General features: G+C 36.3%; 1 protein-coding gene across 1 annotated transcript in view; it reads right to left on the bottom strand.

Annotated features, from left to right (window-relative positions):
• Positions 1–770: 770 nt before the first annotated feature.
• CUNH14orf39 (chromosome unknown C14orf39 homolog) overlaps positions 771–21,867 on the bottom strand; it is a 41,780-nt gene continuing 20,683 nt past the window's right edge. Inside the window, exons 11-17 of the mRNA XM_069091692.1 lie at positions 19,317–19,393; positions 19,172–19,230; positions 18,067–18,125; positions 14,476–14,654; positions 10,412–10,550; positions 8,883–8,940; positions 771–970 (exon numbers count right to left, since the gene is read on the bottom strand). Coding sequence (XP_068947793.1) covers positions 771–970; positions 8,883–8,940; positions 10,412–10,550; positions 14,476–14,654; positions 18,067–18,125; positions 19,172–19,230; positions 19,317–19,393 — 771 coding nt within the window. The remainder of the gene's footprint in view (positions 971–8,882; positions 8,941–10,411; positions 10,551–14,475; positions 14,655–18,066; positions 18,126–19,171; positions 19,231–19,316; positions 19,394–21,867) is intronic.

Here is a 21,867-nt window from a genome sequence, read left to right as displayed (position 1 = left end):
GACATAACCATATTTATAAACTCTGTATGTAAAACATAACCAGTCCTTAGTAAATTAAAACAAGAAATACAGTTTTTATACAGTTTCCACACAGAATATAATTAGTATGTTAACAATATCACTAATGGCACAATAATATAATTTCCTGAATTTGTACCAATTATACTAAAATATGTTTCATTTAATTCTATTGAATATAAAAATATTAAATTATTCTTCCTTGTTTCATTTTCTCTACCAAAAAATTACATAAGCTCTTTTTTGGTAGTGCTTAAATCACTTCTTGGTAACAAGGTTTTTGGAGGCACATTCATTTTTTAATAACACCGGGGTACCACTTGACAGCACTTAGAAGCAGAAATGCCCCCAGATTACTAGCACCTAAGTACCTTACAACACTGATAAACACTGTGCAGGTATGCACTAAGCAATACCACGGTGGCCTTGAAAGAATTATGCTACTTCCAAAGCACATAATGAAGTACCAGAGTGTGATAGGTTCAATCAGGCTCAATACTTATCACTAGCATCTGCTGAAGTGAATGTAATTCTAGTCTTAATTAGAGTCATGGAACAAGTAATAATTAATTAATACCATAGATATAAAATTTAATAACAGACTTTTTTTCCCCAAATTCAAATCAGTATAATCTCATAAAACAACAGTAGTGTATTACTACATCAACTGAAAGGGGAAGAAAAATATATATATATTTTCCAGTAAGGATATAAAATCATACTGTAAATTCTTGGGTAGCAAAATCATGAGTTCAAAAAAAAGTAAATTTTTTTGAATTTTGTGGAGATGAAAAATTGTTTGAAGAGGAAGAATGTGATGAATGTTGATCCTGTTCAAATGAAAATGAAAAATTAAAATCATCTTTTCCATCTCCAAATGTATGAGTTGAAGGTTCTGATGAAAATGGGAATGTAAAAGTATCTTCTCCTTCCAATTTTCCAAATAAGCTTCCTGAGAAAAATAAATATGAAATGTATAATATTCATATAAAATATGTAAAATATGGTACATCATATGCAATAAACATGAATTATATTATATATACAAGTGACAATGACATAGTTATTAAAATTTTAAACTTTAAAAAGTATTTGATTCTTGTTTCCTTGTATTATTTTAAAGGAAAATATTATATATTATTTTTGTTAACTGCCATTATGAAAAATCATGAATAAAATATCAAAATACATTTGACCATAAATCTTGATTTTAAATAGTACTTTTTGATGTTCTGAGTATAGGCTATAACCTAAGAATTTTCAAAACATCCAAAATTTAATTTTATTTCATGAGCATTAATTTGATTGACTATGGAATAAGTAACTCTTTAATAGTACCTTGCGATTTTAAAATTCCAAATACTTCCAAATGAAATATGGATTATTTCAAGTGCACAATCTCAGAGTTGGGAAGGACTTCAAGGACCTGACCACTTAGTACCTGAATCCTTTCTACAACATAATGTAATAGTAATAGAATTTGAACCCCACAGTGAGATGGACTTGATGTGACAAGAGGGGGCTGAACTGGGAGGAGCTGGTGCCATGTACAGAGAGAGGTCCAAACTGAGAGAGGCCAGAAGAACTTCTGGGAACAGCATCGTGGAGGCAGAGAGAGAGAGAGAACTTCCGGGAACCAGAGTTGCTGAGAGAGAGAGAACTGCCAGCCAAAGCTGCATGGACTGCTGAGGACCACTTGGAGCTGCCCAGGACTTCTGAGAACTGCCACCTGGGGCTGCCAAGAGCTGAGAGGCATGACTGTGGTGCCAGCATTTTGTCTGTCTGTTCTGAGGTTACTTTGTCAGATTCATTTGTTGATAGAGGCCTCAGACCTTGTTGGGCCTAGGTTGATTTCACAGGCAGAAGGTGAATTAAAGAAGATGCCGGCAGCGTGCATGAATGTTATGGTGTCTTTGTTAAACTTTGTCTTCCCAGGAACAGAAACTTCTGAGAACTTCCCTTGGGTCAAGATGAAGAAAAGACCTCTCCTTGGGTATTGAATGCTGTGATGATATTGTAACCTAGTTGTGACCTAGGGGTGGATGGCCCTTGTGCTTTCCACTTCCCCTTGAGAGGGTGCTTGGTGGTGACTGATGATATTATAATTCAGTTGTGATCCAGGGGTGGAAAACTTTTGACCTTTTTACTTTATAACTGACCAAATGAACGTGCTTTGTTTATGCTTGGAAACTAATCTCCAATTGAGTAGAGAGAAGACTTTGTGACTGACTAAATGAAAGCACTAGGAGTCCCTTCTGCCTGTGAAATCAGCCAGTTTCCACATCTGTAAAAAAAATTGAGCTAGCTGACCTCTAAGGTTCCTTCTGGCTCTAAATCTTTAATTTCTTCTTAAGCCTTTTTTCTCTTTGCAGCTTTCACTCAGTGCACAGCCCTCCAAATAATAATTGTTAAACTGTATATTCTCTCAGTCCTCACAACAGCCTTGGGAGGTAGTTCCTATTATTATCCCCATTTTACAGATAGGAAATCTGAAGCGGAGTTTTTAGTAAGCATCTGAAGCTGTATTTGAATTCAGGTCTTCCTAATTCCAGGTCCAGTGTGCTATTCACTGTGCCATTTAGTTGCCTTATCTCCTTATTTACAAAAGTCTTTCCTTAAAAAGGCACACAGTACTGAATATAATGCACCACATGTGGGTGGGACAAGGACAGTGTAGAGTGGTGGCCCTCTTAATGTAGCCTAAGATTAATTTTTTTTCTTGGTTGCCATATCACACTGTTGAATCATAATGAACTTGCAGGACGCTGAACTCTCTATACTTACCAGAATCCCAATCCAGCTTGTACTTATGAGGTTGATTTTTTAAAACCAAGTTATAAGATATTAAATTAATCCATGTTAAATTAAATTTTCATATTCAGCTCAATATTCTACTATTAAAAATCTTTTTGAATTATGGCTATGCATCCCAGCTTTGTGTCATCTGAAAATCTGGTAAATCAACATGTCATTTATGCATTTATTCAAGTCTTAGATAAAAGTGTTAAATAGGTCAAGGACAAGCACAGACTCCTGAGGCATTACCTTCCAAACTGACATCAAACTATTCATGACCTTTGGGTCTGTCCTTTCAACTAGATTCAAACCCACCTGTCTGGCTACACTAGAATAATAGGAAGCTCAATCTAACACTTTGCTAAAATCTAGGTCTCCTACATTTTAAACTAGACTAAAAATAGTCCCCTGATTTCCTCTATCAGTCTGGTAACTCTGAATTTTAAAAAACATCACTACTAATTCCCTCTTTCTCTACAAGTCGTCTGCAACATTCCCTGGTTACAATATTACTTCTGTTTCTCTATACATTGATTCTTTATTCAAATACCCTCCACCATGGTTATCCCTCTGGTTTCTGAATTTCTTCACTTGAGAATAGTTTCTTAATATAGGTGTTAAAGACATGATTGTGGACTTCATTTTCCATGGTGCTTTAGACCCTATTTATCATGAGAAATTTTTCACACTACATTAGAAGGCTGCGTATCAGACTACATCATAGTAATATCACCTGAATCAAAGTCTAATTGAGTGAAGAGGCTTTGCAATGGAAGAGTATCAAAAAAGCACTTCCAGAATGTCATGTGAGAGGTGTGGTTTGGGAGTAGACATGGAACCTGAGGAAACCATGTGGCAGAAATGCAAATGACATTAGGAATGGACAAAGAAAGGGAGGTAAGAAAAAAAGCAAATGGCATTAACCAAGTCATGTGTCTTGATTTTGGCATGACTTCTGAACTTTGATGAAAACTACATAAAGAAGTCAGCAGTGTTCATAGATCATTTTATATTGAGACTAGAGAAAAAGCTATTAAACAGAGTAGCTTCAGAATCTAAGATTCAATAGATTATTGTATGCTTGAAATAGCTATGTTCTGTTTTTGTACAGTTAGGAACAAAAAGAGATTACGCAAAAAGTTTATTAGCACTCTTCTGGAAATGGAGGCAATGGCAGCCAGTATGTGGATTTAGAGCAGGGGTTTTTACCTTGAGATTCATGAACTTGGGTTTTTTAAAATACTTTTGACAAATGTATGCAACATGATTGATTTCCTTTTTAATTCCATGTATTTTATTTTATGCTTTTAAAAACATCATTCTGAGAAACAGTGCATAGACTTCATCAGACTGCCAAAGGGATTTGGGAATCCTTCATTTAGAGAATGTTTATTACATGCTTCAATTTCTTATTTGCTTTGGTATTCTTTTTTAACCACCTTTTGCTTTTGAACATATGTGTCATTTGGTGATGTTGGTGGGGACTTGAGTTGTGCTTTTGAATAGATAACGACCTAAACAAAACACTGAGTGAGAGTGTAACTAAGAGGGATGCTACATCCAGTGCTTTCCCTCCCCCTTTACCTACCATATTTTTTAAGGAAGTAATTAGGGGAAATTGCCCAGAATAGATATGAAAACACAAAAGGAAGCAAAAGGAAAAAAAGTACTGCTAAAGAGTTTTGCTTGATTTTTTTCTCTGTTGTAAGGAAGAGTCCTGTAGAAATAGCATGTATTGGGACTTGGCTATAATGTAAAAAGCAAAAAAAAATAGATATCAATAAACATAAAAAATAAAATTATTAAAATATTTGGAGAAATAGCTTGTTTTTGCTTTTGATAATACTGAAACTTGTATTTCATGAAACCCATGACTGTAATATGGTTCTGAAGGCATAAGCTTTATTCAAAAGAAACTAGATAAGTAAAAGAGAGGTGAGGCAGGATAATGTACATTAAGAAGGTATATATATCACGAGATAAAATCTAGGAACAAGAGTGGGTTAACATGATAGAAAAAATTTAGGAGAAGATCAATGGAGGGAAAACAAGAAATTTTATCATCACTGTATACTGGGTTGTGGCAGTGGTTGGGGTCTTTCATTTTCAAAGAGGATCAATGACATCACAGGTGATGACTTGTATGTGGACTGAATTTAAGTAAGGCAGAATTGGACAAAGTTGCCAGCCTCACTCTTTCTTCCAGAATAACCAACTCCAGTGGCAAGACAAAAATTGAGACAACTGGTGATGGCCTGGAATGTAGCACCTGACCAAGCTCTGAGCACTCTATAGTGCGTTTCAATCATCTTCATGACAGTTGGGAAAAAATTGTTCTCATCCACTCATTCTGCCAGATAAAAGTCTTCATATGCTTGGGGTGGACATACCCCTAACTCACCGACAGGTTTAAGGACTATTGTTACCCTGAACATGGTTTAACCTGTCTCTGAGATGGTTTTAGCAGGCTGTGACTGCTACACATGCAAAGCTTTTTTGGAACCACAACTGAGAGTTGTGTGACAGGTAGTCACCAAAGGTAGATAAGAAGCCCTGAAAAAGACTTGGAAAACTTCACACCAGAGGTGCCAGTCCTCTCTTAACACCTTACACATCCCATGTACTACAGACCATTTGGACAGAAAGAGGTAATAAATGAGGAATTTAAGAAAGGAACGCAAGCCTATCATAAAGACTTAATGTAGTAGTCATAGGGGACTTCAATTATCAAAACAGTTGCTGGAGGTGCTCTCTCTGTGAAGAGCAGAGATCCTTACAGATTCTTGATTTACCAAAATTAAAATTTCATCTTTCAAAAGGTGAGGGAACCAACATAGGGGAAATTTTATTAAGGATTCCATGAACAAAAAGGAATAGTTTGCATAGGCCAAAATGATGGGAACTTTGAGAGAAGTGCTAACTCCCTCCAGAGTTTTAATAGAGAGTGAGAAGAAAGCACGGCATGGTCTGACATGCACACTAGATTTAAGAGCACAGTTTTCAAAAGAATAAGAAAAGAGTTTTCTGAGATCCCAGGAATTAAAATTCTAGAGGAGAAGTTAGTCCAAAAATAACTGGAAACTCAATAATTACATTCTGAAAACACATAGGAAAATACTTCTGCTCAAGAAATCTGAAAAGACTGATGTGGACTTCACAAGGACTTCATCAGTCAACCTAAATACTGAAGATACATAGAAGATGGAAGCAAGGACAGATAACAGGAATACAAAACTGATACGAATGAGGAGAGGTTGGTAAAGAATGCTAAGTACAACAAAAAGAGGGTTTTGATTTGTTTTGCTTTGGCTGTACTGTGGCAAAAAGGTGGATTAAACAAGACTAGGATCACTGATTGGAGATCATGAGGTGATGATCATGGACAGGGCAGAGGAAGCAGAGTTGTTCAATTCTTCTTTTTCTTTCATTTTTTTTTGCCAAGAATGACTTTTACACTAGAAATGACAGAATTTTACAATGTACTGACAGGGAATTAATATACAAGCTACATAAGGAAATAGGAGAGCAGCTATTTGCTTTTGATGAATTCAAGACACCTGGCGTAGATGAACAACATTCTCAAGGACTGAAAGAACTAGCAGCAGTGACTGCTGAGTCCTGGACAGTAATATTTAAAAACTTAGGGAGGATAGGAAAGGTTTCTCAGGACAAATGAAAAGTAAATATCTCGATTTTCTAAAAAGGAAGAGATAAAGCCTGCTAATTATGGGCCAATGAGCTTGACTTCAATTCTGGAGTAAATTATAGAATGAATCATTAAAGAGAAGGTTAGTGAATATCTAGAGAATAACTAAAAACGACAAAGAGCCAGAATGGTTTCATCAAGAACAGGTCATGCCATACTAATCTTATTTTCTTTTTTGATGAAATCATTAAACTGGTATATCTGGGGAAAGCTATTTGCCTAGATTTTAGCAAAGCATTTGATTAAATACTTTAAACCATTCTTGTGGAAAATGGACTAGATGATAAGTAAAATTAGATGGATTCACAATTAGTTGCACAAGCAGACTCCAGGAATAACTATTAATTGTTCAGCATCAACTTGGTAAGAGGTCTCTAGTGGAGTGCCTCAGAGATCTATTTTTAGTCCCGTGCTGTTTAATTATTTTCAGCAAAGACTTGGATAAGGGCATATAAACATGCTTATCATATGTGTGGATAACATAATGTTGAGACAGATAGACAAGACACTGGATAACAGAGGCAGGATCCTGAAAGAGACCATCTCTCATGATGGTACACTGGAAAGAGGCCAATAATTGAGTTGATTGAATGAATGAGTAACTAAGTGATTGATTGACTAAATGATTATACTTTGTTCAAAGCTGTGTGACCACTGTGGTTAAAACTATGTGGCCATTTTCTGTGATAAGTTGTTGTAAATGCTGTATTTTGATTATATGTGATAAGTTGTAACACTGTGAATGCTATACCTTGATTTACTATGAATGTTTTGCTCTGATTTGTTATTGAATAAATAGAGTGTTCACTATACTATGTAATCAGAACCTTAAAATCTGTTCACAGTAGCATTCTTCTGGAAAGTTGCTCGTGCTTGGCTTTATACCCCCTAAACTCACTTCTCCAAATTTTTCTATTTCTCTTAAGGTCATCACCATCCTTCAAATCACTCAGGTTTAAAACTTTAGTCATTCTTAACTCTTCTTTTTAAAAAAAAAAGGTTACACAGCCAGTTATTTTGTGTGGGTGTCAAGTAGCTGAGGCCGGAACTGATCCCAGGTCTCCTGACACCAGGGCCGGCGCTCTTACTCACTGCGCCACCTGGCCACCCCAAATAAAGGTTTGGGGGGTTTTTGCTGGGGTTTTTTTTGGAGGGCAATTGGGGTTAAGTGACTTGCCCAAGGCCACATGGCTAGTTTTTTGTGTTAAGTGTCTGAGGCCGAATTTGAACTCAGGTCCTCCTGACTCCAGGGCTGGTGCTCTATTCACTGTGCCACCTAGCCGTCCCTCATTCTTAACTCTTCTTTCTCCTTCACCGTCCACATCTAGTCAGTAAACAAATCTTTTCAGTCCTTCCTTAATATTGCTTATGTCAATCTCTACCTCTCCATACATACAAATTCTACTCTAATTCAAGCCTCCATCACCTCTTACCTAGACTTTTGAAGTAGCTTCCTAACTTGTCTTCATTTAACTAATGACTAATGAGGTAACACATAAAACATTTCACGAACTTTAAAGAGTTATATATTGAAGCAGACGTGATTTCATTGCTAGCAATACAGCTAGGAAACTTGTCAGTAACTTGGCCAAGATCACAGGGCCAGTGAGGGAACTTCTGAAGCCAGATCTTCTTGATTCTGAAACTACAACACCTATGCTACATTGTCTCTTTAAAAAGCTCTATAAATGTCAGCCACTATTACTTGTTTCTGTTCTTTTTATCAGTCTCTCATCTTTCCATAGAGCTGCCTAAATGATCTTCCTGCATCTCAGGTTTGACTACAATGTCACTCTCCTGCTCAAAAACCTTTAGAGGCTCTCCAACACCTCTAGATAAAGCACAAACTGCTCAGCCTAGTATTTAAGACCCTCTCTGTAGCTTAACTCCTGCCTACCTGTCCTACCTTCTTTCCTCCGACTCCTCTTCACAAACTATGTTCTAGCCAAATTAGTTTTTCTAGAATTCAAAACTGTAACTCCTGCCTCTGAACAATCACTCAAGTATGTGCTACACCACCTCCTCATCTCATCTTTCAGAATCTTTGATTTCCTTCAAGGATTCATTCAGGTGTAACTTCTTTCATTAAGCCTTCCCTGGTCCCCAAGTTCATGCTCTTCTTCTCAATTTGCTTTGCATTATATTCATTTGTTTACGTGTGGCATTCCTGTCAGTAGACTGTTAGCTCCTCAAGAGAAAGTGTTGTTTTATTTTTGACTCTATATTTCTAGTGCTTAGCACAGTACTTAGGAAATTTCCCAGCAAATAAAAGGCATTTATTAAATATCTGCTGAATTGAACTGAATTTTTTAATAGATAACAAACTTCAAGTCAAGGCTATTATATTTAATAAAATGCTTACCAATATCTTTTTGTGAAGAGACAGGATTTAAATTTCCTGAAGAATAATTTTCATCAAACTGAAAAAAAAAACATTTCAATTAATTTTAACTTGTAAGAGCAACATAAAATAATTATAAAATACATATTTAAAAGTATAATACAGTCCTTTATGATTTTTATATTGGACTTAATTCTTGTAAAAATTGAGGTAAGGAGTAAAAAAATATATACAATAATGAATTATCCTTAAAACTGTACCTCCATGGTAGTATGAAGTACACTTACTTGTATGCTGGTGCTATGAAAAACTATACTTATTCGTATTAAATATATTGACTTTAAATGCTAGTGTAGTGTAATTATAGTTATATTCAATTCTCCTATCATTCTGAAGAAAGGCTTGTTGGATGAAACACTAGAGGTAGAATGATACACCTTGAAACTAGAATCTAAGGGTAATTTACAACATCTTTTCCTTGTGTATAATTCCACACAATTGAATTATATGTATGCTTCGAAATATTGGAGAATTAAGGAAGTATTAAGTGTAAAATTTAAAATACATGAACTGAGGGGAAGGCTAGGTGGCGCAGTGAATAGAACACCGGCCCTGGAGTCAGGAGGAACCTGAGTTCAATTCCAGCCTCAGACACTTAACACACACACCAAAAAAACTAGCTGTGTCACCTTGGGCAAGTCACTTAACCCTCAAATGTCCTCCAAAAGGCAAAAAAAAAAGACCTTAAAATACATGAACCGAAAGTCAGGATGGAAGATATAATATTTTTTTAATTATTTAATTGAAAATAAAATTTTTTTAAAAATAAATAAATTACTCAAAATAGTTTTGTAACTCCCTCTTTGGAAATGTCTCCAGACATTTTAATTCATTTGAATATTCTGTATGATAGCAAATTTTTGTCACTTAAGAATGAATTTGATTTTCTGAAACATCTAAAACTCATTCAGAACCAAGTATTCTAAATAATAAGATAAGTGATCAATCTAGGCAAAATATAAATTGTTAAACTATTCCCCCACATATAAGGGTTGTCCAAAAATATGAAAGGCAGTTTTTAAAAAGAAAAATGCAAACTATGAATAACTATATGAAAAAACTTTTGAAAATCACTAATAATAATAAACAGGTAAAACTAGAACAACTGGAATCTCGCCTCACACACAACAGCTCGGCAAATTGGACAAAAGGCCAAAACCATAAGTTCTGGAGGAGCTGTGGAGCTATAAATAGGCCCAGCATTGTATTCTGCAATGTGTTTGTGTAATGGTCCAGCATAAGCATTCTGGAAAAGCAATTTGGAATTACACTAGAAAAGTCATTAACTTGTACATAGCACATGCTTTGACCAAGTAATAGAATGATTGAACATATATCCCAAAGAGATCAGAGACAGGGGAAAGGTCTTACATATCCATAAATATTTTAACAACATTTTTGTGTTAGCAGAGAACTAGAAACAAAGTAGATATCTATCAACTGAGACAATATATAATTTAAAAGAACAAAATGTTGGTTTCTGATATTACCTGATCTGGTAAGTTTTCATTTCCAAATTCAGAAGACTCAAATAAATTAAATCCAGGTGATGTGGAAGAAGAACCCATAAGAAAAGAAAATGCATGTGGTGTCTTTTGTGATTTGGCATCAAGTTCTATATTTCTAATCCTGTTATATAAACAGAGAAGTTATTCTTATAAACAGTTTTTAAAGAGAACCACCCCAAACATCTCTGTATACACCCATCTCTTATTTAACTATGAACAAGCCATTAGGCAAACTTTTTGATAAATCAAGCATTTATTACAGTGCCTAACATAGTCTTAGCTTCAGTGAACTTACTATTAATTAGGATGACAAGAATAAAACCAATAAAACAATGATAAATAATAATAAAAATGCAATAAGTCATGTGGTAAAGATTGTAAGGGAAAGATCACTAAAAGTATGATCAAACAGGTCTTGATCTGGGCCTTCAAGGATAAATAAAATTTAAATAAATAGGAAGGAGGACAGAAAGAGCCTTCCAGATTGTGAGAGCAACATAAGCGACTGTATGATGAGTGAGGGGGAGTAAGATATGAAGTGAAAACAGTGAGGAGGTTAAACATGGTACCACAGAAGTTGGGAATTGGGAGGGAATGCAGTGGCTATCCAGTCTATTTCATACATTAAAGGAGTCCCCGCTATGACATATCCCACAAGAATATAGGTAATGAGAACAGACAATGATTATGGAATGATGAGAAATAATGGTGTTTACTTTGGGGTCCATCACTGTGGGCTTTGAAAGTCAGTCAGATAAGTTTGGTTCAATTGTGATATGTAAGCTCTTGGGAAAGAGAGAACATGACAAAAACAATGTTTTAGAATGATTAGCTTCATAGTCTGCTCCACTGAAAGTCACTCTGGGTTCTCAAAAGCTATGAAGACTTATGAGAAAATTTTGGCAGATCTCACCAAACTGGAAAGGCTTCATAAAAAATGTGTTATATTACATATACTGTCATGACAAAGGATATATATCATTTTGATTAGTCTAGATAAATTCAGAGAAATTCAATACCGTGTTGGCTTCAGGGCAATGAATTTTTCAGCTTACAGCACCGATTTGCATTGAAGAGAACACTAATATGGACAAAATGACAGATTGCTGAAGGGTTGAATTAAGTACCATATTGACATGAAATACTATTGTGTAATACAGATATTAAAGCCTTGAAGGGCACGTACTGGAATCAGGAAGACTAATTTTCCTGAGTTCAAATCTGGCCTCAAACACAAGTTATGTGACCCTGGGTAAGTCATTTAATCCTGTATGCTTTAGTAGTTCCTCATCTGCAAAATGATCTGGGGAAGGAAACGGCAAACCACTCTAGTACTTCTACCAAGAAAACCCTAAATGTGGTTACAAAGTGTCAGACAGAACTGAAACATCTGAACATAAAAAAAAAAAACCTGGCCAAGAGGGGTAGCTAGGTGGTGCAGTGAATAGAACAACGGCCCTGGTGTCAGGAAGACCTGAGTTCAAATTCGGACTCAGACACTTAACACTTACTAGCCGTGTGACTTTGGGCAAGTCACTTAACCCCAATTGCCCTGCCTTCCCCCCTACAAAAAGCAAAAAACAAAAACAAAAAAACTTGAACAAGTGTGATGGCAGTAAGATTGGAGGGCAGGGGATACATCCCAAAAAAGCATTTTGGAAGAATAGATATGAATTGATTATAAATCTGACATAGTGGATATAAGGGAGAACAAAGTGTTGAAGGGGACCATAAGATTTCTAGACTAGGAGACTGGGATGATGGTGTGAATAAAGAAATAAGGGATTTGGGAAAACAGAGTTACTTTTGGAAGAAACTAGAAAACAATAGTGTAAAATATTAGTAGAAATTCCTATATAATAAAAATTAGTAGAAAATCCTATAGGCAACAAACTGAAGACCTTAAAGCAACAGGTAAATATAGATAAATAAACTTCCTAACACATAGAAATGTTATTATGATCACAGATTTAGAGAAAGGTGGGGCCCAACTGGTCATCTAGCGCATCCAATCCTCTCATTTTTTTTTATAGATAAAGAAACTAGGATCCAAAGAGGTTAAGTGATTTGGCCAGTAGCAATTCCAAAGATAGTAAATCAATCAACAAGGATTCATTAAGTTTCTTCTCTGTGCAAGGCACTTTGCTAGGTGATGGCAATACAAACACAATGAATGAAACAATGTCTACTCTTAAGACAGAGCCAGGATGTGAACCTAGATTCTTCACTCTAAGTCAAACATATTTCCTCTATAGTACTAGAAATGTTAGTTATAGAAATTTTTAAAAAAGAAGTTAAAGTAATAACTATTAGCAACAAATGAGCAGAAATAATTATCTTTATGGAAAATAGGGTAATTTACTTGGAAAACTCTAGAGAATAAAAAAATAAGAAAAGTTTCAGGAAAGTTGTTTAAAACAAATCTACAAAAATCAGCAATTCTGCTTTTATTTGATATTTCTATTTGAGTAGTTTTGGCATCACATTAAGGACTATACTAAATTAAAAGGTGAAGGCATTATTTATTTGGATCTGATGACCTGTTATCTCTAAAGTATGGGATTTTATGTGAATGTTTATGTGATATGTAATATTATATGTAATATTATGTGATATTCCCAATGGGGTGCCTAATGGTTTACAACTGCAGTTTCATGTTCTACAACATGGAACAAAGATGGATATGGAACTCCTCAATGGGCTGCATGATGGTATCTCTATGTGACAGTATATTTTGTTTATTCTTTATGAAATCATTAATCTATAATAGGATAGAGACTAGACCTAGATGTAATTGATATAAGGAAATCTCAGATGAGGAAACTCCCTCCACTAATGCAGAACAGTATCTTAGTTGCAAATTACAGTCTTGCAGCATTTCCTAGATCACTGAGAGATTCAGTGACTTGTCCAGGGTCACACAATCAGTCTACATTAGAGGCAGCACTTGCATCCAAGTCTTACTGGCTTCAAAGTGAGCTGTTGTAATGGGAATGTAAATTTGTAAAATCTTCCCTGCCCCTAGGCTAAAGTGCACCTGGAGCCTGGGGTGGGTGGCTTGTTTTTCAGTACATACTTCTTGATTGGCCAGTGAGTCAATAAGATTGTTACATTCTCTGAGCCAGGAGAAGGTTATATAAAGCCCTGATGCGTAGCTTTGTTTTGGGGCTCACTTTGAGAAGTGTTCTGTGATTTGATCTGGATTCTGGGAAGCTATTGTCCAGAGCCCCCCGGCTTTGAAAAACCCAGATGTTGATTTGGTATGGATGTAATGGCTGGACAGTTTGGAAAGCTGTCTACTTGATCTGTTTCTTCTTCTTTTTTTTTTTTAAGCAATCGGGGTTAAGTAACTTGCTCAAGGTTACACGGCCAGTTATTTCTGGGGGTGGTGCTGAGTGTCTGAGCCCGGGATTCGATCTCCAGGTCATCCCAACACTGGAGCCGGTACTCTTACTCACTGAGCCACCTGGCCGCCCCTTTGATCTGTTTCTTCTTGATAATTCTCCCTGTATACTTTGAAGTTCAGGGTGCTGACCTTTTTCCCCTGAACGAGGTAAACGATACATGTTTGACTGATTAAAGTAAGCTTGTTAACCTATTTTGAGTTGCTTTCCTTTATCAAAGCAGATCCAAGAACCTGTGGTGGCAGCAAACCCTGAGGATGCTTGGGTGCTTGTTGCTACAGCTGTCTATCGACAGATAATTAAATTTAAGATGATTAAATCTAACTTATGAAATGTAATACTATACATGTTACATCGGGAGACAGAGAAGCACAACTTTTTAGTTCTAATACTGTTTTCCTTTTTGCCCCTGGCTCAGTCAATTATTTGCTTTTGTTATTTGTTTCCTTAGCTACAAAAAGGGAGAAAATCATTCAACTTGTTCAGTTCTTTGGAATTTTCATATAAAAATCTATAGGCACTAGGGTGTATTTTTATTATATCAATTATACTTATAAACTAGAGCAAATATTTAATAACTTATTATTATTATAAATAAATAATTTCATAAATAATGAAACATGAAGGAAAATAAAACCCTACAGTTCAGATGAAGGACTTTTAGAAAACTCCAATTTCTCCATATATTCGGGTGTTTTCAAAAACTCAGGAGTCCTTAAAAATCGAGGCATTTCGGGCGTGCTTGGAAATTTCTCGTTGTTTTCTTCAGTCCCATCATGACTATCCTCTTCCGATTTGCCCGTGTGTTCTGTGTGGCCGTCCTGTCAATTCACAATGCATAGAAAACTATCAGATCAATTTTACAATATGAAATAAATGACACAAGGTATTTTGAATCCTTATGAAGAAATTACATTCATCCATAATGAGAACAAAGGAGCTCCAAAACAATTCAATTGGCAAACTTTTTCTTTTTGGCTTTTTGGAGGGAAGTTGGGGTTAAGTGACTTGCCCAAAGTCACATGGCTGGTAGGTATGTCAAGTGTCTGAGGTCAGATTTGAACTCGTGTCCTCCTGACTCCAGGGCCAGTACTCTATTCACTGTGCCACCTAGCCAGCCCAATTAGCAAACATTTGATTTCTTTATCAATCAAAACCATGTGGCAGACAGAGGTAGGATTAGTTTAAATATAAACTCATTTGTGAGGTGGAGAGAAGATGGCTGAGTAGAAAGAAGTAGCACAGTGAACAACCCCTTAAACTCTTCTAAACAGACCTAGAAAATGCACCAGATTGAATCCTGATGGGGAAATTCAAGACAACATCACAGGAAATCATTTTTCTAGCCAAAGGCAGCATAGGGAAACAGACATAAAGGTCTATGGATATAGGAGAAAGGGTCTTGCCAGCTCCCCCATGAAGTACTACAGAGCATAGGGAGAAAATTGTGCCTCAGGGCAAGAGGAAGTCATAGACCCATATTGGGCACCATGATGGGAGAAAAATGTCAACTGGCAGTTTTGTTACCCACTACCTACTTCCACATCACAGATTCAGGACAGACTGATGAGAGCTAGTGTATTCCCAGTTAGGGAGGCCCTGGGTTGTGTATGTAGAAAGAAGTAGATAAAACCTGCAGAGAGGGGCAGAGCCAAGATGGCAGAGTAAAAGCAGGAACTTGGTGTGAGCTCCTGCTCCAATTACGTCCAATAGATGTAAAAAAAAAAGACTCTAAACAAATTTTAGTGCTACAGAACCCACAAAGTGACAGAGAGAAACAAATCTCCACTGAAGGCAGCCTGGCAGGCCAACAGGAAGGGTCTATCCCACAGAGCTGGAAGCTGATCACAGTTTAACATGAGTCCATGGTTCTGGCCCCAGGGTGGCCCCGACCAGCAACAGGCAGAGCAGACTTCAGGAGAGTGAATCACCAGTAGATGTGGCGGTTTCCAGACTTCTCAACCCATAAACACCAAAGAGAAAGTAAAAGGTCAGTGGGGAACTCTGTTGCAACAGGGGGACAGAAGAGCATGGCCTGGCCGTTGTGCCCAGGGCAAGAAGTGGCAGAAGCACAGTGGCTACAGCTGCTGCTGCATGGCTGTCTCCAGAGCTCCTGGCCTGCAGACGGTAGGGGGACCAAGAGCATTAAGAGGGTAATAGCTCTTGCTTTAACCTTCTTGGATCTGGATCGTGGTCTTGGGCAGTGGTTTGTGTGACCAGTGTGCCACAGCCACTGGGGGCTGTAGAAAGGGTGCCATCCCAATAGCTCTAGCAGTTGTGAAGACCCCAGAGATTTGGGACAAAGCTCTCTCCATTCTGGAAGCAGAGGTCTACCATGGTAAAGAGCTCAAACATCACAATTGACTGGCAAGATGAGCAAGCAGAAGAAACACAATCAGACCATAGATTCCTTATCTGGAGACAAAAAGGATCAAAGCACAGAACAGGAGGAAGACAACAAAGTCAGAACTCCTGAATCAAAAGCTTCCTAGAAAAATATGAAGTGATTACAGGCCATAGAGGAGCTCAGGAAGGATTTTGAAAATCAAGTAAGAGAAGTGGAAGAAAAATTTGGAAGAGAAATGAGAATGGTGCAAGAAAATCATGAAAAATGAGTCAACAGCCTCCTAAAAGAGACCCGCAAAATACTGAAGAAAATAACACCTTGAAAAATAGACTAACTCAAATGGCAAAAGAGGCCCAAAAAACCAATGAGGAGAAGAATGCTTTAAAAAGCTAAATTGGCCACATGGAAAAGATTCACTGAAGAGAATAATTCTTTCAAAATTAGATTGGAGCAAATGGAAGCTAATGACTTTATGAGAAATCAAGATACTATAAAACAGATCCAAACAAATGAAAAAACAGAAGGCAAACTGACCTGGAAAACAGATCCAGGAGAGATAATTTTAAAATTATTGGACTACCTGAAAGCCATGACCAAACAAAAAGAGCTTAGACACCATCTTTCAAGAAATTATCAGGGGTGGCCAGGTGGCACAGTGAGTAAGAGTGCCAGCCCCAGAGTTGGGAGACCTGGGCTTGGTTCCAGGCTCAGATACTTGGCACCCACACAAAACAACTGGCCGTGTAACCTTGAGCAAGTTACTTAACCCCAATTGCTTAAAAAAAAAAAAAAAAAGAAAATTATCAAGCAAAATTCCCCTGCTATTCTAGAACCAGAGGGCAAATTAGAAATTGAAAGAATTCACCAATTACCTCTTGAAAAAGATCCCAAACCTGCAGAGAAATAACTAAGGTGGCAATTCTAGACCTAAGCAGATTTGTAATATTTGTAGTTCTGTCACTCTAAACCTTAGCAGAGCTTCCTGCACGGGCACTCCCAATATCCAGAGAGAAGCTTTGCACCAAGGCAAGAGAAGGTCCCAGATTCATATTAGGGTACCTCAATGAAGACAGGTGCCAATTGATAGTTTTGTTACATATTGCTAAATTCTAGTTCACAGATTCAGGGAGAACTGAGAGGGGGGGATTTATGTACCAGGGTGGTATTTCTGGGTAGGAAGGCCCTGGGAAGTATACAGAGAAAGGAGCAAGCTAAGAAGCAAACAGCAAAAGGATCACTCAGACCCTAAGAGCAGAGTGAGGTATCTGTTCCAACTCAGAAATCTCAGATCAAAGGGAGCTGGCTGAGCCCATTAGCAATTTACTGTTGCTGAGATCCAAACCTAGTTCAGGAAGTTGCAGAGGTCAGGAGGGGAAGGTGGGGGTGGTAGCAATCAGATTTTACCCTGGTTCAGGTCACTTTGGGAGCACTGAAAACTTGCAGGTCCCCAGTTTGATTTGTCTCTGAGATCCTGGAATAGCAAAAACTCAATATTCCAAGAAAGCAGCAATAGGACTAAGCCAGATCTTCCCTACAGAAATATATAGAGCCTGACCCTAACATCAAGCCTGAAGTCAGAAAGTAGGCTAGAAGAATGAGCAAAAAAATAATAATAATCCCACCATAAAAACAAAGGAGTATCCTACCACTATTATGGCGACAGTAATGCTCAAGACACAAACCCAAAAAGAGAGAATGTCTCCAAAACATCTAAACAAAAGAGAAAATACACCATGCATACAAATTCTACTACAATCCGTAGAAGAGATAAAACAAGAATTTTAAAATGTTTTTTATTAATGAAATGAGCTTTTTCAAACTCAATTTAATAGTTCTCATATTTAAAAAAATTTTTTTAAATAGTTTTGAACCAAATAATCACTTACTTGTGGGATATCTGTTGAACCTTTTAATTCTCTTTCTGTTTGTTCTCCACACTCAGAGTCTGTGTTAGTTAAACAAGAACATACTATTATTTGAATAATATATTAACTTCTTAAAAAGAAGGGTTTGGCGGTAAATGAAAATAACTTTATATTTATATATATATACACATATTTATGTATATATATATATGAATCTACTCTTGTTGATTTATAGAATTGTTCTTCCTTTCCAATCTGAGTTATTTATGTGCCTTCCAAGATATAGAACCTTCTGGACTTCTTTTTAGATGATGTAGGAATAAGACAGTTATCTATGCACATGCCTAATGCACATAAATAACAACCTCCCTTTATAACTCTACAAACTGCTACCAGAGGCATCTGCTCTTTGACTCTAACCTGTTTCTTCCTAGTCCTACTCTGCCACACTGAATGAAGGCTACACAGGGGCAGAACAGTATGTATATGAGATAAGGACGTAATTTTTTCCCCTCTCCATACAGGTGACACCATTCCATTGCTTTACAACAAACGAATCTTTCCTATACTGATGAAAGAAGAGATAAACTAATAGCATTGGAGCAAATTATTTAGTAGAATCTAATTCAAGGAAAATAATAAAATATTTATTAAACAAATTATTAGTACAAATCATTATACTATTTGGATTTTTCTAAAGTTTTTACAATATAAACAATGTAGCATTTTTTATAACATCAATATCAAGGTCCACTATTTTATTGTCAAATAGATAGGAAGATACAAACTACATAAGCTAGTGAAAAACTGTCATTATTATCTTTTATATTATTAAATTGACTTTTAATAATTGTGGAAGTTCAATTAAACAGAGGGCTAAAAGCCAAGTATGTCTACCTACGCTCAAAAATAAAAAAAGAAATTAGGATATGCCAGGAAAAAATCAATGTATGAACAATTAAGAATGTAATAGAAATTGAAAAAATATTATAAGTTAAGCATTTCTTTATCTTATCCTATAATAAGCAAATTAAAATTTACTTTTAAAAGTCACTATTATTTGTACAGAGTGAAATCTAGAAATAATGTCCCATTAAATCATAGGAAAAATATGAACAGCAGATACCTGTACTTCCTTTGTCAAAAGTTTGCTTACAGTTTGATTGTTTCTCAAGAAGAAACGATCTAAAATGTACAAACATAAGTTTATGTTATTTACTGAGTTATTGTTCATTTCAGTAATAAAGCATTTTCTAATTCTATAAGATTACCTGAATTGCATTAAGTTTTGTGTACTTTTAAGAGCTGAAACTTGAGAATATTTGGTCATCACAGAGTCATCAACTTCCTGCACAAAATAAATACAATATTTGAAGTGTCTATATAAGACTGTTACTTAGAAATCTGATTTTTTTTTTGCTTTTTATTTGGCATTGCCAGTGGAATATCCTATGTTTAGTTAGGATCAACACACTTTGCTTGGGTACTAAATGTATAATACTGTGCAAGGTGCTGAGTTTCATCATCTCTGTTCTTAAGGACATTCTGTACAATCTTACTTGGGTAGACAAGGCAATACAAATTATAATAGCTCACATCTATGCAATGTAATGTAATGTTTTATCAAGAATACTTACATAAATGTTCAAGTAACAATATAAGGTACCATTGCTAGAATAAAAGGATGGCTTTTTACCTGTCTCTTCCATGCCTTATCAAAGTTAATTACCAATTTATTCTACCCATTCACCAACTTCTTTGTCCTCAAAACTATCCTCTCAACGAAAACAGAAAAAACATAGGCCACAAAAGTTTAAGTATTAAAAGCTGAGATTTTCACACACTTAATTTAAAATGGTTAATCTCTCTAGAGGAAAACAAAGAAACAATTATCCTCTTCCTTAGCATGGTAAGAGCCAGAGCTTTTTTGACTGAAAAACATCAGACGTGAAAGGATTGGTAGGAACCTTAAACATCACAAGTCCTATCTCATTTTATTGATAACTGAAGCTTGGAGAGGTAAAGTTTCCTGCCAAAGACAACACAGAACTCAGGTCTAAACCCCAGTTCTCTTACTTCAAATCCAGTACTCCTCCTATATTCCCTGTTACTTCGTCATTTATTATTAGAACTCTGCATTATTCAACTTTTTCTGTTACTATTTTTGATCTCTATGAGACTTGCAATGATATAAGTTATCCCTTCCACATCATGGGGTTTAGGGATGTGGTGCCTCCACGATCTGGAAAATCTGTTTTTTGGCTCTCCTTTTGTATCAGAAAAGTCTGATTTTTTTCCTTTTTCTTTTATGGTGTGTTTACAGTAACTTATTGGAAATTTGGGTTGACATTATACAATACTGCACACATATTTTATGCATTTCTGAGTTTCTAAACTTTTTCTGTGTCATCTGCTGCACAAAAATCCCAAAAAATTCACATTTAATTTCTTATGCTGACCCACAACATATCAAAACCTCAATGGGGAAAGTTGCAATGTGGAAGGGATAACTATTATTACCTTAAGGGTAAGCAGGATTACTTCATATAATACTTCACAGTTATGGAATCCCTTTACTGTTTGCTAAGCAATTTATTCACAATCAATAAGATAGGCAGTGCAAATATAATTATTCCTCTAATTTACACAGAAGATGAGATTTAGATTAGTTAAATGGCTTATCCAACATCACTTAACTAGTGGAAAAGCAGGAACCTTTTCTCAATTCCAGGAGGAAAAAAAAAAAGCTGGAGTGACTTATCTTTGCAAATTATCCAGGAAAATGAACTGTCCCTTGAAAAAAAATGAAAGAAAAATTTCCAAGAATAAATGAAGAAAATGGAGCTGAAGAGGTAAGAGGGAATTCTTATATCAAACTGATGTTGCTGAGCTTGTAAGGCAGATGTCTGTCACTCTCACTGCCTCACACCTTTCTGTGGGGTCATGCTATTCTCTTCCCCTTAGGTGTGACTTTCTGTCTTTTCTTGTGATTCTTCCCCAAAGAATACTGGCCTCTGTAAGTAGGCCTCTGAAAATGGAAAATCTCCTGCTCCCACTGCCACTTACAAATTATCCTAGCTAATCACTGCTACTAATTCATTTGTCTAAAGATATTCCATCAAAAATATTCTCTCTGCCCTCAGAAATTGTAAAAATGAATCAATAACTACTCTCTTTTTGACACCAAGCCCTGAGACAGAGATATCACTCAGACAAAATATGGGTACTTAAAAGCTATTATACCTCTTGATACATTCAAACAGTAATGTGCAGTTTAACAGTGGAAGTAGTGTAAAGCAAAGCACAAGCAGCTTTCCAGAGGACTGCTGCTGTGAACAGCTATCAAGGTTCTAATTACATAGTATAATAAACTATTCAAAAACAAACTGAGACAAAACATTCAAAGAAAATCAAGGTACATGTTACAACTTCACAACTTAACACTAAAATAGCCATATAGTTTTCACCAAAGTGGTCACATATTTTTAAGCAAAGTACATTCATTTAGTCAATCACAAAGTCTTTAATTCAATCACAAAGTACAAAAGTGAAAGTCCTCTACCCACGGAGTGCAATCAAGTTACAATATCATCAGTCACTACTCAGTACCCTCTTAAGGGGTAGTGAAAAGTACAAAGACGATCCACCCCTCAGTCACAATAAACTTACAATTTCATCAGTCACTACTCAGTACCCATGAAGAGGTCTTTTCATCTTGACTTGAGGCAGGCTCTCAGCTTCCATGGTTTTTCTGCCATGGTCCCAGCTCCCACCCAAATCTAACCAACTGCCACCTGAGTTCAAAGGCAGACAGCTCCAAGT

The sequence above is a fragment of the Petaurus breviceps genome, unplaced genomic scaffold, assembly GCF_028583685.1.
Source record: "Petaurus breviceps papuanus isolate PSGF00001 unplaced genomic scaffold, PetGlider_PUasm1.0 189, whole genome shotgun sequence".
Classification (NCBI taxonomy): Eukaryota; Metazoa; Chordata; class Mammalia; order Diprotodontia; family Petauridae; genus Petaurus; species Petaurus breviceps.
Note: the sequence above shows the minus strand (reverse complement) of the source record. Positions and strands in the feature narration are given on the sequence as shown.